General features: G+C 37.7%; 1 protein-coding gene across 1 annotated transcript in view; it reads left to right on the top strand.

The window, feature by feature from the left end:
* Positions 1-22,157, top strand: part of GLCCI1 (glucocorticoid induced transcript 1) — a 142,547-nt gene extending 120,390 nt beyond the window's left edge. The window contains exons 7-9 of the mRNA XM_006834389.1: positions 1,729-1,939; positions 20,443-20,563; positions 21,812-22,157. Of these exons, the coding sequence (XP_006834452.1) occupies positions 1,729-1,939; positions 20,443-20,563; positions 21,812-22,157 (678 nt within the window). The remainder of the gene's footprint in view (positions 1-1,728; positions 1,940-20,442; positions 20,564-21,811) is intronic.
* Positions 22,158-27,795: the final 5,638 nt, after the last annotated feature.

Here is a 27,795-nt window from a genome sequence, read left to right as displayed (position 1 = left end):
CTCATTTTATTAAGTTTATCAGTTAAGAAATGGGACTATAAAACAAATGTGTTCATCAAATAGGGCATGAGTGAAAGATGACTCAAATTCTTAAACTTTTTTAGTAGTTAACAATATTCACACTTTTATGAAAGTATTTTCTGAGTTTGGCCAAGTAAATTAATATGCTTGTTTTAGTTTCTTAAATTGCCAAGTTTTACTTTTGAAAATTTGTCTACAAAATGAATTGATATTTAAATAGTAGAGTGTTTTCATTAAAGTAGTTATTCCCAGGTTGTGAAGCCGGTATTGTTTTAGTTTAGTAGTATTTGGTTTATCATTTATAGAGAAACGAAATTGACTTTAGTAGTTAAGCGTTTCAACGTAATTTGCTTGTTTTTTATGGAGAAATTGGTACATTTTGAATCTTGTCTAATTTTATCTTCCCACATTTTCCTTTTGACGTGTTTCTGAAAACTTTTGATACCCAACTCTGAGTAAGAGCTAAAGATGCATTTAGGAGAGAAAATAAGTTGTATATAAACTGAGAATGCCAATTTTTTCCCTAGTATTGAATCCTGTCTATATAGTAACAAATTATTTTAAATCGTTTAGGAAAGAGTTTATAGGATTTTATTTGCTGACCTCTTTTTACTAGTACAGAAACAAGGAAGATGCAGAGTAGTACATTTGAAGAGAATCCACTGCAGTAGGCGGTCTTAACTACAAGTACCCTTAAGTTACAGGAAGACATTGGACTAGTGTTTCCTAAGGTCCCTACAACTTCAAAATATATGGTTCTATGAATATAGTTTATTTCTTACTGTTACTTACTTTTTTGTACCACTCAGAACAGTTCATTAGAACTAATCAATAGTTCTACCAAGTTGGTTACCAGGTGAATAGAATTGTTCCAAGTTATGTTAATATCCTATCTTCAGTACTAATACATTGTTAAGTGCCATCGAGTTGGTTCTGATTCATAGTGACCCTGCATAGGGTTTCCTAAGAGTGGGTGGTTGGTTTAAACCACTGACCTTACATTTAGTTGTTGTTAAGTGCTGTCAAGTCATTTCTGACTCATAATATAGGAACCCTATATTATAAGGTTTTCCAAAGAGCAGCTGGTGAGTTTTGAACTGCTGACATTGCAGGTCAAGCCAAACTTGTGGTCCAGTGCTTACCCTAGTGGTCCAGGACTCACTAATATAGTAAACTTCCTTATTAGAAATTGTAAGTACTTTGCAAAAGAAATAGGGTTCTTAGCTTTAAAAAATTAAAGTAGGAAAGATGAACAAAGCAGTATATTTTTACCTGTGAATATGAGATTTCACTTTTTTTTAACACAGTTCAGAATGATTTTTTGAGCAGTTTGGTTAATTCATTCAACAAGTGTTTACTGAAGAGTTGTGTGCCAGGCACAGTGCTAGACAATAAGGACCACAATGTTAAACAAAAGAAGCCCCTGTCCTCAGTGAGATTTATGGAAAATGTTAACCCTACAAATAGTATGCATTTTTTAAGGCAAACAACATAGCCTCATGATTTGAAATCCTAACTACCTTTGAGACTTGAAAGACAACATACAGAAATTAGCTTCCAAAGAAATTTGATATCTTTATCTAGTCTCTGAAATATCAATTATAGTGATAACAGGATTATGAAATTTGAGGAATTGCTGTGTGCTTTTTTTGTATGGCCATAATGTCTGCACTATCAATTGCATGTTTAATTGTGTTCCTCTTGCAGCCTTTGGACATTCCGGATGGTCGAAGAGCTCCACTTCCTGCTCACTATCGGAGCAGCAGTACTCGCAGCATTGATACGCAGACTCCCTCTGTCCAGGAGCGCAGCAGTAGCTGTAGCAGTCATTCACCCTGTGTCTCCCCGTTTTGTCCCCCGGAATCCCATGACGGCAGCCCTTGCTCAACAGATGACCTACTCTATGATCGTGATAAAGGTGAGAATGAATCATCCACCTATTTAAAGGGTTGTTGTAGGGTCGTGCTCATTATACGTTTTTTGTCTTAGACCATTACTTTTTTCTCCTGTTGAATGATGGGATTGTAAAAGATTTGTTAATGTAGGTTAGTTTATTTACTGATTTCACATGCCCTGTTCTTTGTGACTCTCAAAATCATCTTCCATAAATGTGTCAGAGAGACAGCACACAGTTCTAACAGTTCATAAAAGCTATCAAATAGTATGTACAACTTCACATGAGATCACACACAAGTCTTTTCCTTAATGCTGTCCAGATCTAATGAAGGTTATGGTAGAGTCTTATTTCTCATACTTGAAGTTAGATTTTGTAATCAGATTGATTTTGGTGATAATAAATCTTAAAAGAATCTTAATAAATTGTTAAGTCTTACAAGACCTCGGGAATTATATTATATTAACTAGTCCCATAGGAGGAGAGAGTCTCTGGGATTTCTTGTTGCTTTTTAACTGTGTCCTTCAGGTTTGCTTACCCTGTGTCAGGCATGGCTAACACCATTCACTGGTTTTTTGTTTTTTCAGTTTCTGGCTCCCTCAGATTTAGCTGCAGAAGGTAGTGACACCTTCGTAGCTATTTTCAAAGAAGCATGAACTTCTCAACATGTTTAATGCTTCTTAGCATAGAGTTACAGAGGTTAGGTAACAAAAAGTTTTAAACATAAAGAAGTTAAAGTTTATGAAGTTTTACAGGATTGGTTTAGATCCTTGCCCTGATTTGGTTCCCTATTTAATTTCTTTTGTTCAAATAATAATGTATGCAAAATGCCCAGATCTTAAGTACTTGGTTCAGTGAATTTTTACATTTCACCACTACCTAGAATATGCTTAGCATCCCAGAAAGCTTACTGGGTCCCCTTCCCAATCAGTACCAATTCCCTCTTCACCTATATTTGTTCTTGGATTTCATATAAATGGAGTTATATGATTTTTATTATTTTATCTTATGTCTGGCTTCTTTCATCTCTCACCAAGCCTCTCTTAAATGGGAGAGACTTTGTCCTCTTCTTTTATTTCTACAGGTAAATCTCAACAGTCTTCCCTCTTCTTTTCACCCTTTCATTGTTGAACATTGTTATTGTTAAAATGCTATTGCGTCTCTTCTGACCAATAGTGACTCTGTGTAGAGTTTCTGAGGAACAGCTGAGGGGTTCAAACCACTGACCTTGTGCTTAGAAATCCAGTGCTTACCCTACAGTGCCACACCAGGACCCCTTCCTTCCTTAATTAGGGAAGGCACTAAAGGCAGTATTTTAGGCATCGCTTTACTTCAAGTTAGAAGTCCTACTTCTAGAAAGTCAAGCTAGGAAATTTTCATTTCACTGAGGCCCTGTACAGGAGCAAACACCTTTAATTGCTTCCTCACATGCAGTGATTTTTAACTATAAATGTTTCATAATAAAACTAATAAGAAAAACACCTTCTGGTAATAGTGTTTTGCTTGTTTGATTTGAAGGTAAGTAGAATGTTAAATTATCAGCTTGTTTTAAGTGAAACATAAGTGGAAGTAAGGTTTGTATGATTGATTCCAAAACTCACTCTTTGTTTTTCCAGCAGAAAAAATTAGAGCAAGTCACGTTGGCCACTTTTGCTACATATTATTTTGTTATTGTTTTTTGCCTTGGAGTTGGTTGCAACTCTTAGTGACCCTGTATAGAATTTTTGAGGTTTTAAATCTGTGCAGGAGCAAAAAGCTTTATCTTTCTCACTACTCTTGGGCTCAAACCACAGCACAGACCTTGTGTTTGCACTCCTGTGTCTGTCGTATAGAACCACCATGCTGCCTCATATTCATTTAGCACTTGTAGCTTGATTTTACTAAAAAGAGAAAAATAACAGTTATAATGAAACTAGGCCATGAATTCAGGATTCGTATTTTCTTCTTTTAAGCTTAATACTGAGAATAATCGAGAAACACTAAAAACCAAAAGGGGGATTTATTAGGAAGATTATAGATGAGATGCATTTTTTTTTTCCTTCAGGATTTTTTGTCTTTGTTTGTAACAAAATTTTACAGATATTACTGAAACCCTTTTCCCCTCTTCACCCATATTCTCCTCTCCTTTCCCTTGTAGTATCCACATAATCCTGAAGCCATTGTGCCCTACATCTGCCTCGGCCATGTTTTTTTTTTTTTTTTTCAAATGTTTTATTGTGAATTATTATGTCATAGTTTACATGGGAGAACATTAGTTTTACATTCATCCTATCATATATCGTTTCATTGCCGTGGTTACAATCCCTTCCATGCATCATCAACCAACCAAAGGGTATACACTACAAGTCTGACCCCCCTCGGCCATGTTTTTACATGTCTACCTCATTTGTGATTCTATACAAAAGCAAAGGATCATATTGTTTTCTAATTTTAAAAGTTTACTTTAGTGGTGTTCTTTAACTAGGAGTCCTGGTGTGGCACCATAGGATAAGCAGTTTGCAGTTTGAACCACAAAGTCGGTGGTTCAAAGTCACTAGCTGCTCCTTGGAAACCCTATATAGGGTCACTATGAGCTGGAACCAACTCAGCACTTAACAAGCAAAAATTCTTTACCTAAAAACCTGCAGTGTTAACTATAATTCTGCAACTGCCTTTTCTTTAAAACATTCTGTCTTCAAGAACTATCTGTTTACAATCTGTTCGGCCTTGTGAATCCTCAATGAGATGGATTGCCAGAATGGTCCTCTGCAATGAAGAGAAACATTCCAGACATCAGGAAGATGGCATTGTTGTTAAGTGCCTTTAAGTTGATTCTGACCCATAGCAACCCTGTATAAAGTTTCCAAGGAATGGAAATCCACAGCACCATACCAGGACTCCGAAGATGGCATGTAGTTGTTTTTGTTACACACCATCGAGTCTATTCCAACCCATAGCGACCCTGTATAGGCTTTCCAAGGAACAACTAGTGAGCTTGAATCACCGATGTTGCAGTTGAAACAACTTTGCAGTCTAATGCATTAGACCACAGTGCCACACCAGGACTCCTTCCCTCCATATAGCAGATGCATAAGAGCGGAGAGTGGGACCCTATCCAGTGATGCCAGAGATGGAGGCAGAGAGGACGACATGGGGAGATGGAGCGGCTGGGGATTTTAGACCCAGAGAGGGAGGGGGGCTGTGTGCTGATGACCGGGGGGCAGGCTTGCAGGGTATATCCTTTGGTTGGTTGATGATGCATGGAGAGGATTATAACCATGGCAATGAAACGATAGGATGAATGTAAAACTAATGTTCTTCCATGTAAACTCTCACAGAATTCACAATAAAACATTAAACAACAAAAAAAGTAGGTACATAAAGAGGAAGGGATGATTTTTAGACTACACACATTTTGGATTAAATTTAAGCTGATAGTGCCAACATTACTACTTAGAGTTTTCAACAATATATGAGGGGACTTCAAAATATTTGCAGAAAAAGATAATGGAATTTTTCCATGAACTTTCTGAAGCCCCATCATTTAAGGTTGCAATTTGTTTTTCATATGATCCCACCAAAACGTTGTAATGTCAGACTATTTACAAGTGAAGTTTTATTCTCCAGAGTCCTGCTGTGGCGCTGTGGCCAATGCGTCAGATCATATAGTCATTTGAACTGCAAAGTCGGTGGTTCAAGCTCACCAGCTGCTCCCTGGAAAGCCTATACAACAGCACTATGGGTCGGAATTGACTCTACGGCACTTAACAACCCAAGCTTTATTTAAAGTGGCCTGACCCAAGCTATGGTAGTTTTAATAACCTCATATGCATGTGAAAGTTAGACAGTGAATAGGGAAGAAAGTAGAAGTATAGATGCATTTAAACTATGTTGTTGGAGAAGAATATTAATAGTACCATGCACTGCCAAAAGAACAAACCAATCTGGGTTGGAAGAAGTACAGCTAGAATGCTCCTTGGAAGCCAGGATGACCAGACTTTGTCTCTCATACTTTAGACATATTATCAGAAGGGACCAGTGATGAGTTGCATTTTGAACTTGTTGCTACGTGCCCTGGAGTCAGTTCCGACTCATAGCCACCCTGCATAGGGTTTTTGAGGCTGTAAATCTTTAAAGAAGCAGAAAGCCTCATCTTTCTCCCGTGGAACAACTGGTAGTTTTGAACTACTGACTGTGAGATTAGCAGACCAATTCATAACCACTACGCTACCAGAGCTCTTTACCTACCTTTAAGGCCTTCAAATAAATTTATCTACCTCACAGTAGATAAATGTGCAGTTTCTGTAGCTCAGTGGAGGTCCTAACTTAGGTAATGCATTTTAAACCATGGCGCTATAGGATAAGCACTAGACCGCAGAGTCAGTTTGAACCGCAAGGTTTGCAGTTCAGACTCATCACCCACTCCTCAGAAACCCTATATGAGGTTTCTATGAATCAGAACCGACTTGCTACTAGCACTTAACAACATATTCTTTAATTTCACTTTTTCTTAAAGGTTTGTTACCTATTTCGTTATTAGATGGTGTATTCATGCCACTATTCTGCTAAGGTTGTTTTCAGGAAACATTAGGCCGCAGAAGTTGAGCAACACCACCTTTAGGACCACACAGGAATGGACTTGAATCTTTAAAGTTTTTGGTATGAAGACTGCACTAATTCTCAAGGACTTAATAAATGGTTGTTGTTGTTAAGTGCCGTCGAATAGATTCTGACCCATAGCAACTCTGTGTTGGGTTTCCAAGGAGCAGCTGATGAGCTTGAACCACAGACCTTGGAGTTCAAACAACTTTGCAGTCTGACACATTAGCCCACAGCGCCACACCAGGACTCCTAATAAATGGTAACGGCTGCTATGTATTCATCATCATCATTGTCACCTGCTGACTCCACGGCCCACCAGCACCACCACCGGCTTCCTAATACCTTTAGGAAAAAAATGTGTTTCCTTTCTTCCACAACTTAGGCGTAACTGCTGCCAATTATCTAATAACCTGAATCTGGCCATTTTTTTTTTTTTAGACAGGTTAGACCTTTTCCATAGACTTTGTCGTTATGCATTATGTTTGTTTGACCCCCAAATTCAAAGAAAATAAATGAAGATAGCCATGTCAAAATATTAGTTCTTTTAGCAGCTTTGCCAGTGTTCTGTGTTGTTGTTGTTGTGAAGTACTGTCAAGTTGGTTCTGACCCATAGCGACCCTGTACAGGGTTTCTGAGGAGCAGCTGGTGAGCTTGAACCACCGACCTTGCAGTTCAAACAGCTTTGAAGTGTGGCGCATTAACCCACAGCACCATACCAGGACTCCAGTAGTAACCAAATTCGTGCTGGGCAAGCTGTAAAATCTATACTAAAGTCAGCGACATTGTTGTCATTGCTCTTTGATACAATTCACTTAGGTATTTTTTATAAATTTTAATGTTGTGAAAACATTATCTGAATCACGAAGTAAATGGAACCATTTTACTAAGGCCATCTACCAAGACTTCTGTTCCAAGAGCCCATATATTGGTTACTTGCAACTTACACTATTTTCCTATAGGAGCACTCTTTGCTGTGTGGATGAAGTGTCTTAGGTCCAACGTATATAAACCTACTTAACTCGTACTGCAATATAATTCATGTATATTAACATTGCTCATCTTTGGGTGTTAAGACTAAGCAGCCCTTGGACCAGGGGTAAAAAGAAATGTTTCATCTTTTCAGAGTCTGGGGCTGACTCTAGGTAGACTTTTTTTTTTTTGAGGGGGGGGTGGGGGTTGGGGTGCAATTTCCTTTTCCTTTCAACATGCATTTCTCTATAGACTTTATTTCTTAAATCCCCGCCCCACCCCCAACCCCCCAATACTTCAGCCCGCTATCATCTAGGTGGCATAATTAGGCAGGGTTTTTTGGCAACTACTTTTTCATCTTGTATGTTATGAAAATAAATATAATGGATATGGTTCTGTTAGTAACCATACTGTGGAAGTCACTGCTGTGGAGCCTGGATCTGTTTCTCTATCAAAAGTTTCTCCACATTTAATTTTTAGATGCTTATTATCTTAGAAGAACTCAATGGCATGTAACAGTTTTTAATATAAATATATTATTCTACCAAAGGGGTTATTCATAAGTTAATACTGACCCTTTCAAGAATTGTCCTAAGGTCATCTTCCCAACTTTTCCAAGATAATAAGTTACACACAGCATCAGTGTCTACTAGTACGTAACACAAATGCAGTGAGCAAGCACCCCCTTTCCCTCTTTCAGAAAATGTTCACAGTTGCTCCAATGATCAGTATATGGCAGCTCTCTGTTCGATGAGTTATTCATAATTTAAAGCAACTTAATAAATATGCAGCTCAGTTGTAGATATTCTAGCTAAGAGTCTAGAATATAAGCAATGTAGAATATTAACATGCTTGTAAATATATTTAGTCTCCTGTAATTTCTTTACCAGAATGCAGACTCCTGCAAGAGCAGATAACTTTTGCTCTGTGCTTTAACTTCAACTCCTAGAGCAGTACCTAGCATGTAGAAGTTAACATGTAGAAGTGCTTAGTGGCTTTTGTTTTCTTTTTTTTGTCTTTTTTCATGATGTTTCCTAAAAGCTAAAGCCTCTAGTTTTACAGCTGTACTGTCATTTTGCTTAGGTTGTTAAATGATACATGTTAGATTATTGGAATGTTCAAGATGAGTCATACTCTTCCTCCTACCTCTCCACTCAAAAGGCAACATAACCAAACTGAGATTGTGTTAATTTATTGATGGGTCTTCTGTGGAATAGATATCATGAAGTTCAAATTTCCTGATGAAATTGACGAAAGGAAATGGCTTTGCTAAAAACTGTCTTCACCTTCACCTGGTCACATTGGTAACAGAGGTAAACTTTGATCATAGCTGGAGAAAAAATAGTGTTTTAGCCAAGTTAATGAAACAGGGAATCTGTTTAATTTTCATTCTCATTACCTTTTGTATTCCTCTGAGAATAAATATCTATGCATAGGGCGCTGTGTATACTATCTCCTTATAAAGATTAACAAACAGAAGGCCAACCCAGTGGAACTGTTGGCTGATCTGTACACCTTTAATTAAAAGCATGAATGTTAAGGTGGAAGAACCTTGATCATCTAATCACTTCCTTATATCTCTACTGAGGACACTATAATTGAGCTAGGTCAAAATTTCTAGAGTATAAAGATAGCATAAGGGTATTAAACTCTGACTCTGGGACAGCCCTGGGTTTGTATCCCTTTTCTACTACTTACTTTTGGACAAGTTACTCAATCTGTGCATATCTCAATTTCCTCACCTATATATTTGAGATAATAGTGGCACCTGCTTCATAGGATTGTTGTTGGTAAGTGCCGTCGAGTCGGTTCCAACTCATAGCCACCCTGTAAATGGTTTTTGAGGAGCGGCTGGTTGGTGTGAAAGATTAAATTGCTAAAGTAATTATACTTTTGTTATTTCCTGCTATAATTCTATAAGCAGATGATACTTCCATGATTTTAAAGATGGGGAAACGGAACCTTAGAGAAATTAAGTAATTTTCTTAAATTCTGTGTAGTCCAAATGCCAACAAAAATCTTCTGTAGAAACTTTAGATTACATCTCGCTGCCTCTGCAGGAGTAGTAGTCTGTACATATGCATTGAGCTGTGAACGTGCCTTGTGTGTGGAAAACAGTAAGAAATTGTGCTTCTAGAGCTTAGGGGTGAATGCATTGATGGTATAGAGGTGGTAAAAAAAAAAAAGGCCAGTATTTCATAAAGGGCCTAGTTGGCCTGACTCAGTAAAATGGAGAACTGAGCAAAGATCTTTCACCAGTTAAAGGGCATGCATGCCCCGTTTTATTTCTAAGGACCATTACTCAGGTGACATTTCTGACCTATAGAGGGAGACAGCAGAAGGACAAGATATTGTGATATTGTAACTAACATTTAGGCCTGTGCTCTCCAAGCTTTATTTCTGTATACTCTTGTCAGCCGTTTTTAACCTGTACTAAGAAAAGTTCATTTATCTCATTTATATGTATATCACAGTTGAATTCACAAACTAAACATGCGTTAGTAAAGTATATTTTCTTATTTTTAAGGATTGAAAAGTAAGTTTGTATGTTGTTATTAAGTGCCGTCAAGTTGGTTCTGATTCATAGAGACTGTATAGGGTTTCTGAGGAGCAGCTGGTGAGTTTGAATTGCTGACCTTGCAGTTCAAATCAACCTTATGGTTTTAGTGTTTCTCCCACAGCGCCATACCCTATTATCAGCAGATTGTTTTATGCACGTCCCTTGGGAGACCAGAGTCCTGATGCGGGCATTGTAGGATAAGCAGTTCAAACTCACCAACTCCTTCTAGGAAACCTTACATGGGTTGCTTTGAGTCAGTACCAACTTGATGGCACTTAACATCTTGAGGCGGAAGTAGTAGGGATAGAGGAATTGGATGAAGTGGACTATGGAAGAATTGAGAACATTTGGTGGATAATTAGATGTACAAAGTGAGGGAGAAGGAGGAGATGAGAACAGCAGCAAAGTTCAGGCTTAGAAATATAAAAAAAGTGTTACCACCACTAATAAGGAAATGAATATCCACAGGAAAAACAAGCCTTGTGATAAATTAATTATAGGTTTAAAGTCGTCCCCTGCTGAATTCTGCCTAAAGGTGTTACCAATGTTTTGTTGCTGTTGTTAATGCCATCAAGTTGGTTTCAACCCATAGCATCCCTGTATAGGGTTTCTGAGGAACAGCTCGTGGCTTTGAACTGCTTACCTTTTGGTTAGCAATCCAGTGCTTAACCTGTAGAGCCACACCAGGACTCTACTATCTTGGTGGTTGCTGTTAAGTGCTTTTGAGTCAGTTCCGACTCACAGTGACCCTGTATGGTGTTCCTGAGGAGCAGCTGGTGCATTTGAACTGCCAACCTTGTGGTTCAAATTGACCTTGTAGTCCACTGCTTATCCTGCAGTACACTCCCTTTAACAAGGATTGAAAAGAGAAAGAAATTTTACCTAATACACTAAGACAATATTTACAGCACTTTAGTTTGCCTTCTGTTTTACACTTATTAAGTGCGCAGTACGGAGCTCTGGTAGCATAGTGGTTACAAGTCGGGCTGCCAACCTGAAGGTCAGTAGTTCGAAACTACCAGCATTTCCACTGGAGAAAGATGAGGCTTTCTGCTCCCGTAGATTTACGGCCTCAAAAACCCTGTGCCAGGATCACTATGAGTCGGAACCGACTCCACCGACTCCACGGTAATTAACAACAACAACAAAGGAACCCTTAAAGAGCAAAAAAAAAAAGTCAAGCCTTGACTTTCGTTATTAAATGATTCTCTGGGCAAAGTATTGAATGGTGCAGAAAGCATCAAAAGACGACGGAAGGAATACACACAGAGTCACTGTACCTAAAGGAAATAGTTGATGTTCAGCCATTTCAAGAGGTAGCATATGATCAAGAGCCAGTGACACCGAAGGAAGAAGTCCAAGGTGCATTTAAGGAATTGGCAACGAACAAGGGTTCAAGAATTGATGGAAAAAATACTGAAATCTTTCAAAAAAGTGAGGTGGCACAGGAGGCACTTATTCATCTATGCCAAGAAATTTGGAGAACAACTGTCTGGCCCACTGATTGGAAGAGATCAATGTTTGTGCCCATTCCAAAGTGAGATGACCCAATGGAATGATTGGACAGTATCTTTGATATCTCATGCGAGTAAAGTTTTACCAAAGGTAACACAGAAACGGCTGCAAGTATACATTGACAGAGAACTTCCAGAGGTTCGAGCTGGATTCAGAAGAGGACATGGAATGAGGAATATCACTGCTAATGTCAGATGGATCATAGCTGAAATCAGAAAATACCAGAAAGATGTTTGGTGGTAGTGGTATGCCGTGGAGTCCATTCCGACTCTTACCTGTGCTTTATTGACTATGCAAAGGCTATCGAGGTGTGAATTGTGACAAGCTACAGACAACATTGCAAAGTATGAGTATTCCAGAACACTTAATTGTGCTCATGAGCAATCTGTACCTGGACCAAGAGGCAATTGTTTGAACAGAACTTGAGAACACTGAATGGTTTAAAATTAAGAAAGGTGTGTGACAGGGTTGTATTCTTTCACCATACTTATTCAACCTGTATGCTGAGCAAATAATCCTAGAAGCTGGGTTATATGAAGAAAAACATGCCATCAGGATTGGAGGGAGACTTACAACCTTGCTTGCTGAAAGTGAAGAGGACTTAAAATATTTAAAAGATTCAAGACCACAGCCTTTGGTATGGCTTGCAACTCAATGTAAAGAAAACAAAAATCCTCACCACTGGACCAATAAACAACATTCTTATCAACGGAAAAAAATAGAAGTTGTCAAGGACTTTATTCTTGTATCAACTGTCAACACTCATCGAAACAGCAGTCAAGACATCAGACAACGTATTGCATTAGGCAAATCTGCCACACAAGACCTTTTGAAAGCATTGAAGAGCAAAGATGTCAGCTTGAGGACTAAGGTGTGCCTGACCCAAGCCATGGTATTTTCAGTAACCTCATATGCATACGAAAGCTGGACAGTGAATAAGGAAGACCATAGAAGAATTGATGCTTTTGAGTTATTGTGTTGGAGAATATTGAAAGTGCCATGGGCTGCCAAAAGAACAAACAGATCTGTTTTGGAAGAAGGACAACCAGAGTGCTCCTTGGAGACCATACTTTGGACATATTGTCAGGAAGGACCATTCGCTGGAGAAGGATATCATGTTTGGTGAGATGGAGGGTCAGAGAAAAAGAGGAAGACCCCTCCAGCAAGATGGATTGGCCAAGTGGTAGCATCAGTGGGCTCAAGAGTGACAACAACAACAAGGAGCCCTGTTGATGCAGTAGTTAAGCACTTGGCTGTTAACTGAAACATGGGATAGAACCCATCAGTGGCTCTGAAGGAGAAAAGACCTGGCAATTAGCTCCTGTGAAGAGTACAGCCTTGGTAACCCTCTGGGGCACTTCTGTTCTGGTCTGTAGGATCACTGTGAGTCGCTGTGAGTCAGAATCTAGTTGATGGCACACAACAGGTGCTCAGTCATTTTTTTTTTTTTTAAGTGAGCATTTTAAACTATAATAAAACTTGTATTTGAAGTGTAAGATTCATTTTTTTTCCTACAGAAGGGGAAAAGGGTAATTAAATGTAATGTAAACAATGTGCTGCAGTTCGTTCCTTGAAAACTAAAATTGTTGGAAATGTTTTCATTTAATCTGAGAATTTAAAAAGTAGAATTTTCATCACATTGGCTTTCCTGAGATCCTTAAATAGTTCATTTCAAGATATAAAATATTCTGTGCAATCAGCCATTTATTTCAGTTTTGTTTTAACATGTTGATTTATAAGAAGTGTGAGTTTAGTCTATAAATGGATTTGAGAACTGTCTTTAACAAGGTGATTCACTTTAATTGTATCTGTCACAAATTGTATCTATCTAAATTTCCAAATAGATATGCTTATCAGTGATTGCATGTCAGATTTAGAGACAATAAAAAGCAGTGCTGTTTTGACTACTGGGTTTATGTTTGTGAGAGAAGTATTTTTGGTTACTGAGAATGCACAGAAACAAAGGAGCACCTATAATTTGTTGGTTGAATTTGTAAACTGATACCAATTCTTATGGAATGATTGTTAAAGTGCTGTTGAGTCAGTTCTGACTCATAGCCACCCTGTATACAATTTCCGAACAGCGGCAAGTAGATTTGAACTGCCTGACCTTGCAGTTCAAACTGATCTTTGTGACCCAGTGCTTATCCTACAGCGCCACACCAGTACTCCTTTGAAGCAGTCACTAAATTATAAAGCACCTTCCACATAAGACACATACCTAATTGTTAAGTGCCACTGAGTCAAGTTCCAACTCTTAGTGACCCTGTATAGGGTTTCCAAGAAGCAACTGGGGATTTGAACTGCTAACCCTGTTGTTCACAGTCCAGTGCTGATCCTTTAGCACTGCTCCAGGAGTCCTAATTAATGGGCCTAAAATTTAGAAAGTAAGTTGAGGGCCAGTTATTCAAAACACAATCTAATTTGAAGCAAAGTTCAAAAATTTAAGTAGTTAAAAGCGTTTGATATTTTTCCTCCTACCTATTCATTGTTGAATGCTAATCTTAATGAAGATTTTCGTTAAATCTGCTGTTTGATTAAAATCTAAAAGGTTCAGTTTGAAATTTTTAAAAAAACCTAAGACCCAAATGTTTTGGTCACTTGCTGTATAGTCTAGGAGTTCACTAAAACAATGGTTTTTTTCCTCCAATATGAGGGTCTTTAAAAAGTTATAGAAATATTAATTCTTTCAATCTGAAAAGTGAACATAACTACTGATAATGACAGTTGTGGAAAATGTTTGTAAAATATTAGGATAGTACCTGAAACACACAGTAAGCTCTTAATAACTGTTAATAATAGACAGAGCACATCATTCCTAAGGTGCAAATTAAAATTCCATTTAAAATCTGAAACCATGCCATGAACTGTTTTCAGCTTCCTCGTACAGTAAGTAATGCTACTTACTTCCAAAGCTTAGTTGCCAGGAAATACAATTTTGTGTTTCTCCTGATTGTGTTAAGTCGTCAAACCACAGTACATCTGATAGTTTCATTTCCTAAAGCACAAGAAGTAATTTTAACATCAGAGTAGTAATTATGTCCAAGTGCTTAATTAGTCAGTCGTATAGTCCTGGTATGGCACAGTGGGCTAATGTGTCAGACTGCAAAGTCAGTTTGAACAGCAAGGTCGGTGGTTCAAGTTCACCAGCTGCTCCTTGGAAACCTGGTTGCTATGGATCGGAATCAACTCAACGGCACTTAACAACAACATTTTAAATAAAATTCATTTGACTAACTTTTAATTATGTTCTTAATAAGTCATTGAGCATAGTGTTAGTTGAACACTGTACTCACTTCCCCAGGCATTTGTTTATTCTAGTGATCTGCATGCAGTTGGCATCTGTGTTAACTTCAGGGTTGACAGTTCTCTATGCACTAACAGATGCCATCAGGAACTGACAGAGCTCATGGTAAGCAATCCCAAGCCTAGAAATCTGGTCCTCTAATTAGTCCTGGTGTGGTGCTGTAGGATAAACACTGAACTGCTAACCAAAAGTTAAGCAGTTCAAACCCACCAGCCCTTAAAACTCACCAGCCGCACCCTAGACAGGGTTGCTGTGAGTTGGAACAGACAGGATGGCACTCAACAACAAAGTATTACTCTGCTTCTCAACCTGAAACAAAATCTAATCTCTTATGTACTTGAATAGAGTTAGTGTGCAAATCTATTAAAAAGAAAAGACAACATTTTGTTATTCTCTTCTGCCGAGAATATAAGCATTTTATATCTGAGTACTTCACCTTCTTAAATTTGCAAATAGGAATGATGTGTTCTGCCTACTATTAATACTAAGAGCATATTGGTAGCGTAGTGGTTACGAATCGGGCTGCGAACCTTAAGGCCAGCCAGTTCGAAACTACCAGCCGCTCCACGGGAGAAAGATAAGGCGTTCTGCTCCCGTAAAGATTTACAGCCTCGGAAACCCTGTACCGGGTCGCTATGGGTCAGAACCGACTCGACGGCACTTAACAACAACAACAAAGAGTATATTGTGTTTCAGATACTATCCTAATCCTTTTACATACATTTTACACAACTGTCAAATCAGTAGTTAGTCCCATTTTTTACTTTAGAAAACAGAGTGGTGAAACTTGCCTTACAAGGTCATGCACTTACTCCAAGTAGACAGGTGGGTCTGACTCCAAACCAGTGTTTTTAATCTCATACAATTGATTCTCAAATTTGCCTGCACCTCACAAAGTACTTGAAAGTTGTTTGCTTTTTTAAAAAAGGGGAAGAAGTAAGTACCTGTTCTCCTCCCCAGACTAATTAAATCAGAAGGTCCTAGGGCACAGGTATTTTTAAAACATCTGATGAGTCTAAAGTGAAGGCAGAGCTAAGAACCACTGCTTTATAATATGTTGCTTATGTTAGAATTAATTTCACATTATTTAGTAAAGTAATTTGATAGTATGGGGTGAAATACATCTAGATACTTAAGACTACAAATAGAATTATAGCACAGATTTTATATAACTACTATAAAAGAATTTTAAAAATGTGGTTTTACTTGATGTTGGAATTATTGGCCACAAAACTTAATATGCCAGAAATAATGACAATCTTTTAAAAGGAGATTTTGAAAATACAGTTTTACATTAATGAACATTGTTACTATGTGAAATTCCAAACCTTTATAATCACTTTTATAAGTTTTTTCAAATTTTAATCTATTATCTTGTGTTTAAAAATAAAACATGAACGGTTGTTTTTTTTTTTTTTTTTTGTGGTAAATATATCTTGGTGTGACACTATGGATTAATGCAGTGGACTTGCAAGGTCGATTTGCACTGCAGGGTCAGTGCGGTTCAGTTCACGCTCACCACCCACTCCTCGGAAACTGTATACAGGGTCACTGTGAATGAGTACCGACTCCTCAGCACTTAGCCTCAACAACATAATTGTGATATATGTACATAAGTGTGAAATATAAAAACAATATAGCCAATATAACGTTGCTATATTATACTCTGGTTTTCAGAGTTGAGTAAGGATAAGTTGTAGGATAAGCACTGGAGTCCTGGTGTGGTGCTGTGGGCTAATGCATCAGACTGCAAAGTCATTTGAACTGCAAGGTCAGTGGTTCAAGCTGACCAGGTGCTCCTTAGAACCCCTATACAGGATCGCTATGGGTCAGAATCGACTCAGTGGCACTTAACAGCAACAGCGATCCACAGATCTGCGGTTCAAACCCACCAGAGGCTCCTGGGAAACTCTACACAGGGTCACTATGAGTCAGAACTATCTCAATGGCACTAATAGCAGCATGCTGACTGTAGGGCACACCACTGCAAGATTGTGAATACAGAAAGATATGTAAACACTCATATTTGTTGCTTTTAATTCCATTAATTGACTTTAGCTAAAATGTTATAAGGAAACCCAGTGGTATTGTAGATTATGCACTGGACAACAGTTGAGAGTCGGGCTACTATAACCTCAAGGTCAGCATTTCGAAACTACCAGCTGTTCCGCGGGAGAAAGATGAGGCTTTCTGCTCCCATAAAGATTTACAGCCTCAAAAGTCCTATGCAGGGTCACTATGAGTCAGAACTGACTCCACAGCACAGAGCCACCACCACCACATAACTACAAGGTCAGTAGGTCAAACTAACTAGCTGCTCCCTATACAGAGTTGCTATAAGTCAGAAGTGACTAGACAGCACTTAAAACAACAAAACAGGGGGAAAAAGGTGTTCATTACAAAGGAAACCTGGTGATACAGTGATTAAACGTTTGTCTGCTAACAAAACGGGTCAGTGGTGTGAACTCAGCAGCCACCCTGTGGGAGAAAAGATGTGCAGTCTGCTTCTGTTCAGCATTAGTCTTGCAGAACCATTGGGACTGTTCTCCTCTGCCCCCTTATATAGGTTCACTGTGAGTCAGAATTGACTCCAGCCAGGACAAAGGGTTTGATTTTATTGGTTATAAGAACATAAAGTAATATTTAACTTAATTTTCAACTGTGTTTCTGCTTATTCTCCTACATTATTTCCCTGTGGGATAACATAATGAGAAACTTATGCTTGTGAATAAAAGACACTGAATTAAGATTACTTTACTACTTTATGTCTTTACATTCCTGAGCAGGCATGCTCCCCTCACATTTGTAATGTTCTCCTACAGAAATGTGGTTTGTAGAAGTCAATACAGATTTTTAATTGAGTAAATGAATTTTTAGATATCTGTAAGTCTGGAGTGGCTTGGGATAGCTGTTGTCATAATAGATTTTTAAAGCATACTATTTTGTTAAGCAGAAAAAATAATTTGGAGGTAGAATTTTATCTTTGTTTGATAGAACCATTTTTAAAAGCAGAATTTTAGGGTTTGAAGAAGTGACCATTCCTTTAGTTATACACAGAAGCCCAGACAGGCAGTTGGACTCAGAGTTCTATAGTTACATCACTAGTGACAGAGTTAAAACCACTGAAGAGGTGTTTGCATTCCAGGTTCTTAAAACTCCAGGTTTAACAAAACAACATTTGTAGTCTCAAAACAATTTTTCTTTCAAACTTTCCAAACTACTGAACAAGTTGTTGTTGTTGCTGTGTGCCATGGAGTTGGTTCTGACTCACAACAACCTATAGCGTTTCAGAGATCTGCTGGTGTGTTTTAACTACTGCTCATGCAGTTACCAGTCCAGTGCATATCCTACAGCACCACACCAGTGCCCAAATGATTTTTATTGAAAAGACAAAGGAGATATTCAAAGCTACTATATATATATATATCCTGTCTTTCTAGAATAACTATTTGTTTAAAGTTATCTACTCTTTCCCTAGAAGAATAGAAATAGAACTTTAATTGGGTAAAACTCTGTAAAAATAATTGTATAGCTTCTGAAATTAGAAATATTTTAAGTAGAGAAAGGATTTAATTCATTCTAGATTGTTAATGGGAAGATAATTAGCATACAAATTAGCCAATTGGTGTCTAGTTTCAACTCTGAGACAGTTCTTGAACCCCTCAGTAAAGCTATAAAGCAGTGCATATGTCTGATGGTATAGTACGGTATAGAGCATTGAATGTAGAATATTGAAGATCCTTGACTACTGGCATGGTCACACTGGCAGCAAGCCCATAGTTCTAGGTCGATTCTGCCCACTGTGTGGGCTGTGTGGTCACCCGTAGTCATCTTGGAGACATCACACGTCATATCAGCTGACTGGTTGGTGTTCTTCATCTCATGTTTTTCCTTTGCATGGCTTGGTGTTATGGTTAGATAGTAAAGTAAGGTGAAACTGTACTTGCAGTATTACACACAGTTAAGTCCTTTTTCTCACTAGTGTTTGAATTTAAACTAGTCTTTGTGGTCTCGCCTTCCTCAAATATAGAACAGAAAACTGAGACCTCTAGGCAATCTAGTGTTCTGCATAAGCTTGAGAAAGAAAATGATACTGCTTCTGCTCCCTTCCATTTATTCAGTCAAGATAGAGACTAAATGCTGAATCTAAGAAAACCCTGTTACATGAATAAATTGCAGCTTAATTCTAAGATACTTTACTCCTTCTGAGAGTCTATTCTGTGCATAATCGATTTTCTTGCTTTTCCAGCCAGAAGGAAGCCATATTCTAATATCAGTACAGATTTGCATTCTTAAGACTAACATAAATGTGCTTTGAATCTTAAGATACATGATTAATGTGCATCAAGGGTTAACTCTCTATATAACTCTATATTATATATTTTACACATTATATAACTATATATATATATATATATATATACACACACACATACATATATAACAAGTATTTCTGATTGTAAGACTATTTTCTTTAGACAAATATGTTTAAATAGGACTGGTGTGGTGCTGTAGAATAAGCACTAGTATGCTAACTGCAAGGTCGGTGGTTCAAACACACAAGCCACTCCTCAGAAGCCCTATACAGGGTTGCTTTGTTGTTGTTAAGTACCGTTGAGTCGATTGCAACCCTGTATAGGGTTTCCAAGGAGCAGCTGGTGAGCTTGAACTGCAAACCTTGCAGTTCAAAAGGCATTGCAGTCTAGCACATTAACCCACAGCGCCACACCAGGATTCCTATGAGTTGGAACTAATTCAGCAGCACTTAACACCAGCATTGTATTTCGTATTTATGCAAATATACTACTGATTATGCAACTTGGCATCTTACAAAGATGATGACACATTTTGGTGAGTGTGAATTTCTAGAATCCTTTGCGAGGTAGAAAAGAATGCCATTGAATATAGGTTTTGCAACTTTCCATGCTTCTTGGTTAAAAATATGAGGAGAACATACTAGGTAGAGATGCTTTTGGATTTCTCGTGTCTTTCGATAGCAAAAATACAAACTGCTGAAAATGTAGGCTCTTTGACATAGGTATTTTAAAAGGCAGAATTCTGAAAAGATTTGCCTTTTTTGTGGTGGGGAAATAAAAAAAGACATGTGTTATTAGCCTGTTTTTTCCTTGTACTCATGGTGTTTAAAGTAATATTTCTATCAATAACTTCTATAATGATTATTCCACATGCTAAAATTGTCACTTTAGTTGGACAGTGAGAAAAGAGAGACCCCTGTATTATCATCTCTTGTAATTCTTGTGCATGAGTTATACATATTACCTCATTCATTTACATTTTTAAAATACATAATAAATAACGTGTTTGTATTCAAGATTACAGCACGGCTTTATTCAAAATGCCGTTTGGGGACCAAAATATCTTCCTATTATGTGTTATGGTGGATTACTCATACATTAAAAGTATTTTTTAAAGAAAAGTTCTACACATGGGTATAAGAAATAACTTTGAAATAAAGGAAGCTCTGTGTTAGAAGCAAAGGGGCAAGAGTGGAAAAACTGCAAAAGTGTGCCTGTTTGGAAATCAATTTAAAAGAACTTTCAATCACTAGTTAATAAAACTGCTTTAAATTTACAGACAGTGGGAGTAGCTCACCATTGCCCAAGTATGCTTCATCTCCCAAACCAAACAACAGCTACATGTTCAAACGGGAGCCCCCAGAGGGATGTGAGCGAGTGAAGGTCTTTGAGGAAATGGCGTAAGTAATGTCTTTTCTGTCAGCGGGGATCTGTGAAACTGTTAAGCTTTTTTTTGAGACCAGTTGATTACAGATGAATCAACTACTCCATCCAAATTATTCAAAGAGAATTGAACAGGCAAAAGAGATCTTATTGAAAATAAATTGGCATCTGTTGGAAATGTATAAATCAACACAAAGAAACTTCTAAATTCAGCCTTTGCTACCTAAAAGATCTATTTTTAATCATTAAGAGTTTTCCCTGAAAAGAGCTCTAAAAATGTTAGATGGCTAACAAAAAGGCAGTTAGGAGCATAGTTACTATCTATGTGTGGCTAACCTAACAAGTAATTCTACAAGCCAGAGGGAAATCGGTCTCCTTCCCTTTGAAAACATATCCAGCATGTGTTTTCGACTTGGAACTCAGACTTTATGTTCACAGATTTTTTTTTTTTTTTCCTTTTGGGGGATTTGAGTATGTATAAATCAAACAATAAAAAAGAGGCTCATGCTATAAATACTTGGCAAGATAGTGGCTGTTGGCTCATTTGTTCCTTTGTCCTAGTGCAGTTGCCTAGTCAAGCACCTAGAAGGGGACAGAGGGAACAGCAGTCGGTGGTTTCATTCCTGGGAAGAGGAAGAGAAAGGAAGGGCTTGTGGACCCTGTTCTATAGGGCTCACTGACTTGTCACAAGAATATCAGGGAGTAAGGTTTCTTTCCGCCTATGTTAACATATGTATGTTGTTGTTGTTGTTAGGTGCCTTAGAGTCAGTTCCAACTCATACCGACCCTGTATAGGGTTTCCAAGGAGCAGCTGGTGGGTTTGAACTGTTGACCTTGGGGTTCACAGTCCAGTGCTGATCCTATAGATATACAGAAAGGGGGGAAATGCTTGTAACTAACTGGAGGGTGGGGTCATTCACTCCCAACTATACTTTTTCTTAACAGAAAAGGTAATTCTAACCTTGCATTATGTTCAACTATATATATTTTTTTTTCCATGATCTTAGTACATGGTGAAAAGCAAGCTAATGAACTCTATGAAAATGTCTCATCTATCTGTCCTTTTGAAAAGCCTTTTTGCTTCAGATATCACTTCAGTGCTGTGTATGTGATGGTCTGCCAACTGACTTGTGCTATAGAAGATGTCTAATTCCTCTGTGAACACTTAACCCTTCCATTCACATTGTGCTTGTTTTAGAAAATTATAATTAATTCAGAGAGCACATTGTAGTCATTGTAAACCTAATTTTGTTTTACTGTTTTAGGTCTCGTCAGCCTATCTCAGCCCCTCTCTTTTCCTGCCCTGACAAAAACAAGGTTAATTTCATCCCAACGGGATCCGCTTTCTGTCCTGTGAAACTCCTAGGTCCTCTCTTACCTGCCTCCGACTTGATGCTCAAGAACTCTCCTAACTCTGGCCAGAGTTCAGCTCTGAGCACTCTGACCGTGGAGCAACTCTCCTCCCGAGTTTCCTTTGCATCTCTCTCTGATGACACCAGCACTGTGGGCTCTGCAGAGGTTTCAGTCCCACAGCCATCTCCTCAGCAGCAGCTTCTGCAAGAACTGCAGGGTGAGGAGCACATCTCTGCTCACAACTATGTGATCATCTAATGTGAGGGGGAGCCGGCCTCTACCCTCTCTTTCATGGATTAGGAACTAGACCTCATACATCTATCTGCATGGAGTGACAAACATTTCCGAACACCATCACCAACAGAATACTTATTATCAGCATCATAAAGTATCTCTTAACATTGATCTTGGCAGGGACGGAACTCCTATTAGCAGTTTTTGTGGAAAGCAGTAATGCTTGCAAAATGTGTGCGTCATTCAGCATTTAAGTGGAGACTATGCATTTCATAGTGTGTTTGACTGATTAGTACTGTGTCCTGTGTTTTGTTCCAAATTCTTCAGTATAAATAAGCTCTATATCAAAAAGTTGCCTGTCTAAATAGAATGTCAACAAAACAATGTCTTGCTGTGTTTTGTCCTATGGAAAATACTGTACTTCAGGATTATGTTTACAATTGATCCAGGTGTTTGTTTCTAACTTCTGTAATACATACAATGCAAAAAAAAAAAAAAAAAAAAAGTATATATATATAATATATATATATGCACAGTGCCCACCCTATGGCCTAGCTTCAGGTACTTCAGTTGAAGTCTAAACTCAGGTAACTTGGAATGTATATTATATTGGGATATTAAATATTTCACAGCTAAAAAGCTAAAGAGGGAACATCACTCTTTTGCCTTTCCTTATTTTATGCATTTCCCTTTCCTCATTACATTCCACATTCTTGGAATAAAAAGTGCATTCAACCCTAGGAGAAAAATAATCCTGGACATGGCGAACATGAGGAGAACCAGCAAATCTGTGATGTTTGACATCACTTCTGTCACGTGGTTACAAGTCAAACAACTGTTGCATTTACTGTTTCACCATGTGTAGTGTAAATGTGGCTTTTTCTTTATTTTTCCAAGTTCAGATGTTGCTCAGCTAATGACTGTTACAATGTTGCAAATGAAGTATTCAGTACTAGGCTGCACACATAACATTCCACATTGTGTGTGATGAAATTTCAAGACTAGAGCGTCTAGGTGTAATTTCAAAACAGTTGAAGCTTCAGAGGGAATGACTGATTGAGATTTTTATGTTGCCCATTAAGGTCATAAAAAGCTACTGTTTTATCTACAGGCATATTAATGTGTAGTTTTCCTTTTGGAAAGTCTTTAATTTGCAGGTTAAAAAGTGACACTTTCGGGTTTTGTTTTTCCTCAAGCAGTTTAGGTGTACAAGCTGCATTTTCATGTAGAGAGAATATGTGGGTCTCAGAATGTAATTCATCATAAGGAAGCAGGTTATTTGGTGACTTACAAAAGCAATTGTTTGAAGCTGTCCGATTTAAGCCTATCACAGTACTAGCACAAGTACTTCTGTGAAGATTTTGAATGTTTGAATACAACATAAACTCCAACAGCCTTCAGTTTGCAGAGTTGACGTAAGTTCTCAACAAAGCATGAAGAGAGCCCTAGATATTCTTGTTTGGTCACTGGGAAAACCCAATTTTCAGATCTTGTTTTCTGTAACACAAAGAAGGTACCCCAAAGCAAAAAAAAAAAAAAAGCTTTTGTATCTTTATTCCATTGCTTTCAGTTCAATAAAGCCTAGAGTGGTTTAATCTGCACCTAAAGTGTATGGCACAATTTTCGTAAAAATTAAGAAAACAAGGTGCCTACAGTTACAGGAGCGTTTCAGTTCCCTTTAATCATTCCTTGGTTTTTGTTTTTATTTTCTTTTTTAAATTTTTCTAATGTGGCTAAGGATGAGGTGAGAAGAAAGCAACACAACTGACGTCTGTAAGGAAATAAATATATAGGTGTGTGTGTGTGTGTGTGTGTGTGTGTGTGTTTTGTTGTGCATTATTTTGTCATGGTCCCAATTCTCTTCTTTCCACCAAAGTTTGCAGTACTGTCCTCTCCTGGAGGTGCATTTTGGCCCCTTTACGTTCGTCAGTGTTACGTTGTAGGAGACTGTCATGGAAAAAGGACTCGGTGTACCTTTGCCATTTTCACAGGGGAACCTTTTAAAACAATCTTTTCAGCAGCAGACACCTTTAACCCTAATAATCTCAGGCCTTGATGAAAATACTATATTTTGTAGATTATGGTTAAAGGGATAAAAATAGTTCTGTAAGATAAATATGAGCTCCATTTAACTTCTGATCTCTGGTTTAGCATTAAATAATGTGTTGATCTTATGCTCTGCTTTTGTCTAAATAAAATGCAATAGAATCAATATCAATTTCAGAGAGATGGACTGGATATACTTTTTTTGGTGATGAAATCTGATGTACGATATTTATAGTGACATGTGCTTTTATTTTCTCATGAGAAACGAAATATTGTGTTGTACATTTGTTCTTAGCATATACTATAAAGTTTTGAACCAAATGTGTTAAAGCTTATGCTTTGCCATGTAAATTACCCAGAAGTTTTTGAGCTCAAATGTATCCTACATACAGCTGTAGAAATTTGTCAAAAATTGTTTAAATTTTGTATATAGTTGTATTGTTTGATTCTAGCCACTGTGCAGAACAGTATTCGAGTTACCATACAATATGGCTTTACACAAGGAGATATGTGGCTTTTGTTTTGTATTTTTTTCAGTATAGAAGTTCCTGTGTCTTATTTAAATAAAGTTATTAGTAAAACTAGAATCGTTCATACAAGTTTTTTTTTTAAAAGACCGGGTGGTTAGCGTAATACCAGACAGATGAATTCAACTCTGGGCAGTGTTTCAGTGCTCATCGTTTCCTGGCCTGCATGTCAGGGGCTGTAGGGGTATCTAACTGGATTCAGTTTCTATAACCGGTTTTTCCTTGATATTTAATTTACACAGTTTGTATCACAAGGCAGAAAACTAGATTTCTAAAGTTCCAAGCCTTTGTACTGAGCAGAGCTATAAGTTCCTTAAATAGCTCAGAGCACATTGTCCCCATTTCATGATTTCATATTTAAGAATTGCTTATAAAAGTTCTTTAAGTTCAGGGAAATAACCTTGAAGGAAGTTGCATAAGACAGATCTTCAAAAAGTTCATGGACAAATGGAGTTAAAAGAACAGAATTTTTCTACAAAGTTATAAAAGCTCACTTGTATTCCTTACAGAGAAAATTGTAAGAGGTAGCATATGATCAAGAGCCAGTGGTACTGAAGGAAGAAGTCCAAGATGCACTGAAGGCACTGGCAAAGAACAAGGCTCTGGGAATTGATGGAATCCAAATTGAAGTCTTTTAACAAACTGATGAGGAACTGGAGACACTCGTGTATACCAAGAAGTTTGGAAGACAGATACCTGGTCAACTGATTGGAAGAGATCCCGTATTTATTCCCATTCTATAGATAGATGACACAATGAAATGGAGAAATCATTGGAGACAGTACCAATATCACACACAAGTAACATGTTGCTGAAAATAATTCTTAAATGGCTACAACAGTACATTGACAGGGAATTGCCAGGGGTTTATGTTGGATTCAGATGAGGATGTGGAACAAGGGATATCATTGCTGATGTTAGATGGATCTTGGCTGAAAGAGAATATAAGAAAGATGTTTACCTGTGCTTTATTGATTATGAAAAGGCTTTTGACTGTGTGTCATGGCAATCTATGGACAGCATCGCAGAGAATGAGTATTCTAGAATACTTCATTGTGCTCATGAGGAACCTATACATAGACTAAAAGACAGTCATTCGAACAGAACAAGAGGACTGAATGGTTTTTAAAGTTTGGAAAGCTGTGTGCCAGAGTTGTATTCTTTCACACTCAACCTGAAAAAGATCTCGTAAACTTTTCTTGAGTTCAATACCCCTTTCTGGCTTTTGCCCAGCACTGCTGCTTGGTCCTAGGTTGCCTCTCTATCTTTGCCACACATTCCCCTAATCAGAGAAACGAGTATATGAAGAAGAACAAGGCATGATATGCAGAGGATACAACCTTGCTTGCTGAAAGCAAAGACTTGTTCACTGTACAGCGGAGCAAAGGCAAAAACAAACCACTTTGAGAATTTCAAAAACAGCAAAGTGTTTTTCACTCCCAAAATACAGCCAAAAAGATTGATAATAGTTGACCTTTAAATTAATCTTGAACTATCTGTTTAGTAGTTTTGGCACACAGATTATATGTAACTTTAATAGGGAAACTAGCAACTACCTATGTGAACATCATAATATCATTTTGGCTGGAAATTTCTATCTTAAGACAATTTTTAAATGCCTTTACAAGTGAATGTGAAGGCAAACTGGAATTCCCAGCCTCATCTCTGCTTGAGTCAATTATATAATAAACTTGTTATAAACAGCCCTCAGAACCAAATTAGTACTTGCAAAAACAAACAAAAAATGGGGGGATGGGTAATAAATCTAAGAATTTATTTCTAGCTAACATAAGGTTGAATTCCTGGTGTGGCGCTGTGGGTTAATGCACTGGACTGCAAAGTTGGTTTGAACTGGATCAATGGTTCAACCTCACTAGCCATTCCTTGGAAATCCTATACAGGGTCACTATGGGTCAGAACCGACTTGACAGCACTTTATAACTACAACAACATAAGGTTAACCATATATAATCACTTGGAAGTTTATTTATGAAACACATACTTGAGTCAGAAATGTATTTAATCAAGTTGTTTTGATAGATTATGTTTTAAGTGATTGACTTTTGAGGACAAATTAAGGACAAATTAAGCTTTGCCTTTTTGTTTTGGAAACCTACTGGGCAAAAGAGGCTCCATATAAGAGAGGTTCCATTAAGAAAAATCTAATTGATAAAGTCTTGATAATTGAATTTAAACAATGACTTTGGTGAGTATTAACAGTCATCTGAAGACAATCTATTGTCTATTACACAATAGATTCTGTGAACTTTATTCTTGCAGTAGCTGTTGGTGGTACATGCTACCGTAGTCTCATCTGCTGTATGCCCTGGATCACCATGACACAACATGAGCTAAATTCAGCTACTAAAATAATCATTTGTCCTGTAACTTGGTTTAGTGACCTTGGATACTCCTTTGTGCCCTAAGGAAAATACTATTAACTGCCTCATAACCTCACTATATTCTATAATTCTTATGCATATTTATTTCTTCGTCCTCAAAAAAACAATTCCTCAAAAGGAATTTTCCTACCTGACAATACTCCCCCCTACCCTACCCTCTCCAACACTTTTCTCTTAGATCTCCCTTTCCTTTTTAGCATCCCAAGCCTCAGAATAAATAGAATCCATTGTGCAGACCTCCACCCTGAAAAAGATCTTGTAACTTTTCTTGATTTCAGTACCCCTCTTTCAGGCTTTTGCCCAGCACTGCTCTTTGGTCCTAGGTTGCCTCTATATCTTTGCCACACATTCCCCTAATTTGCAATATGCAGAAAGGCAAAGCTACCCCTCAGGCCATCAATAGTCTCTTTGGGGCCAAATCCCTTCTCCCAACTCTGCACTGCCCTTGTCCCCTCTACCATGCAAGAAATATTTCTGGGGTCATAAAATTTTGTATCAAGAAACTCAGACTATGGGAGAGAGAACGGAAAAATAAAAGATGATATTGGAAATCAGCACTAGGAAGATCAAGGAAATAAAATCAAATGCATGAAAACTGCATAACACCCTGCTTAAAAACTATTGTGTATTAGAACAAATTAAAAACAAAATTTAAAAATTCCTAGAAACAAGTGAGAAGGTAAAACC

The sequence above is a fragment of the Chrysochloris asiatica genome, unplaced genomic scaffold, assembly GCF_000296735.1.
Source record: "Chrysochloris asiatica unplaced genomic scaffold, ChrAsi1.0 scaffold00010, whole genome shotgun sequence".
NCBI lineage: Eukaryota > Metazoa > Chordata > Mammalia > Afrosoricida > Chrysochloridae > Chrysochloris > Chrysochloris asiatica.
This window is presented reverse-complemented; position numbering and strand designations above follow the sequence as displayed.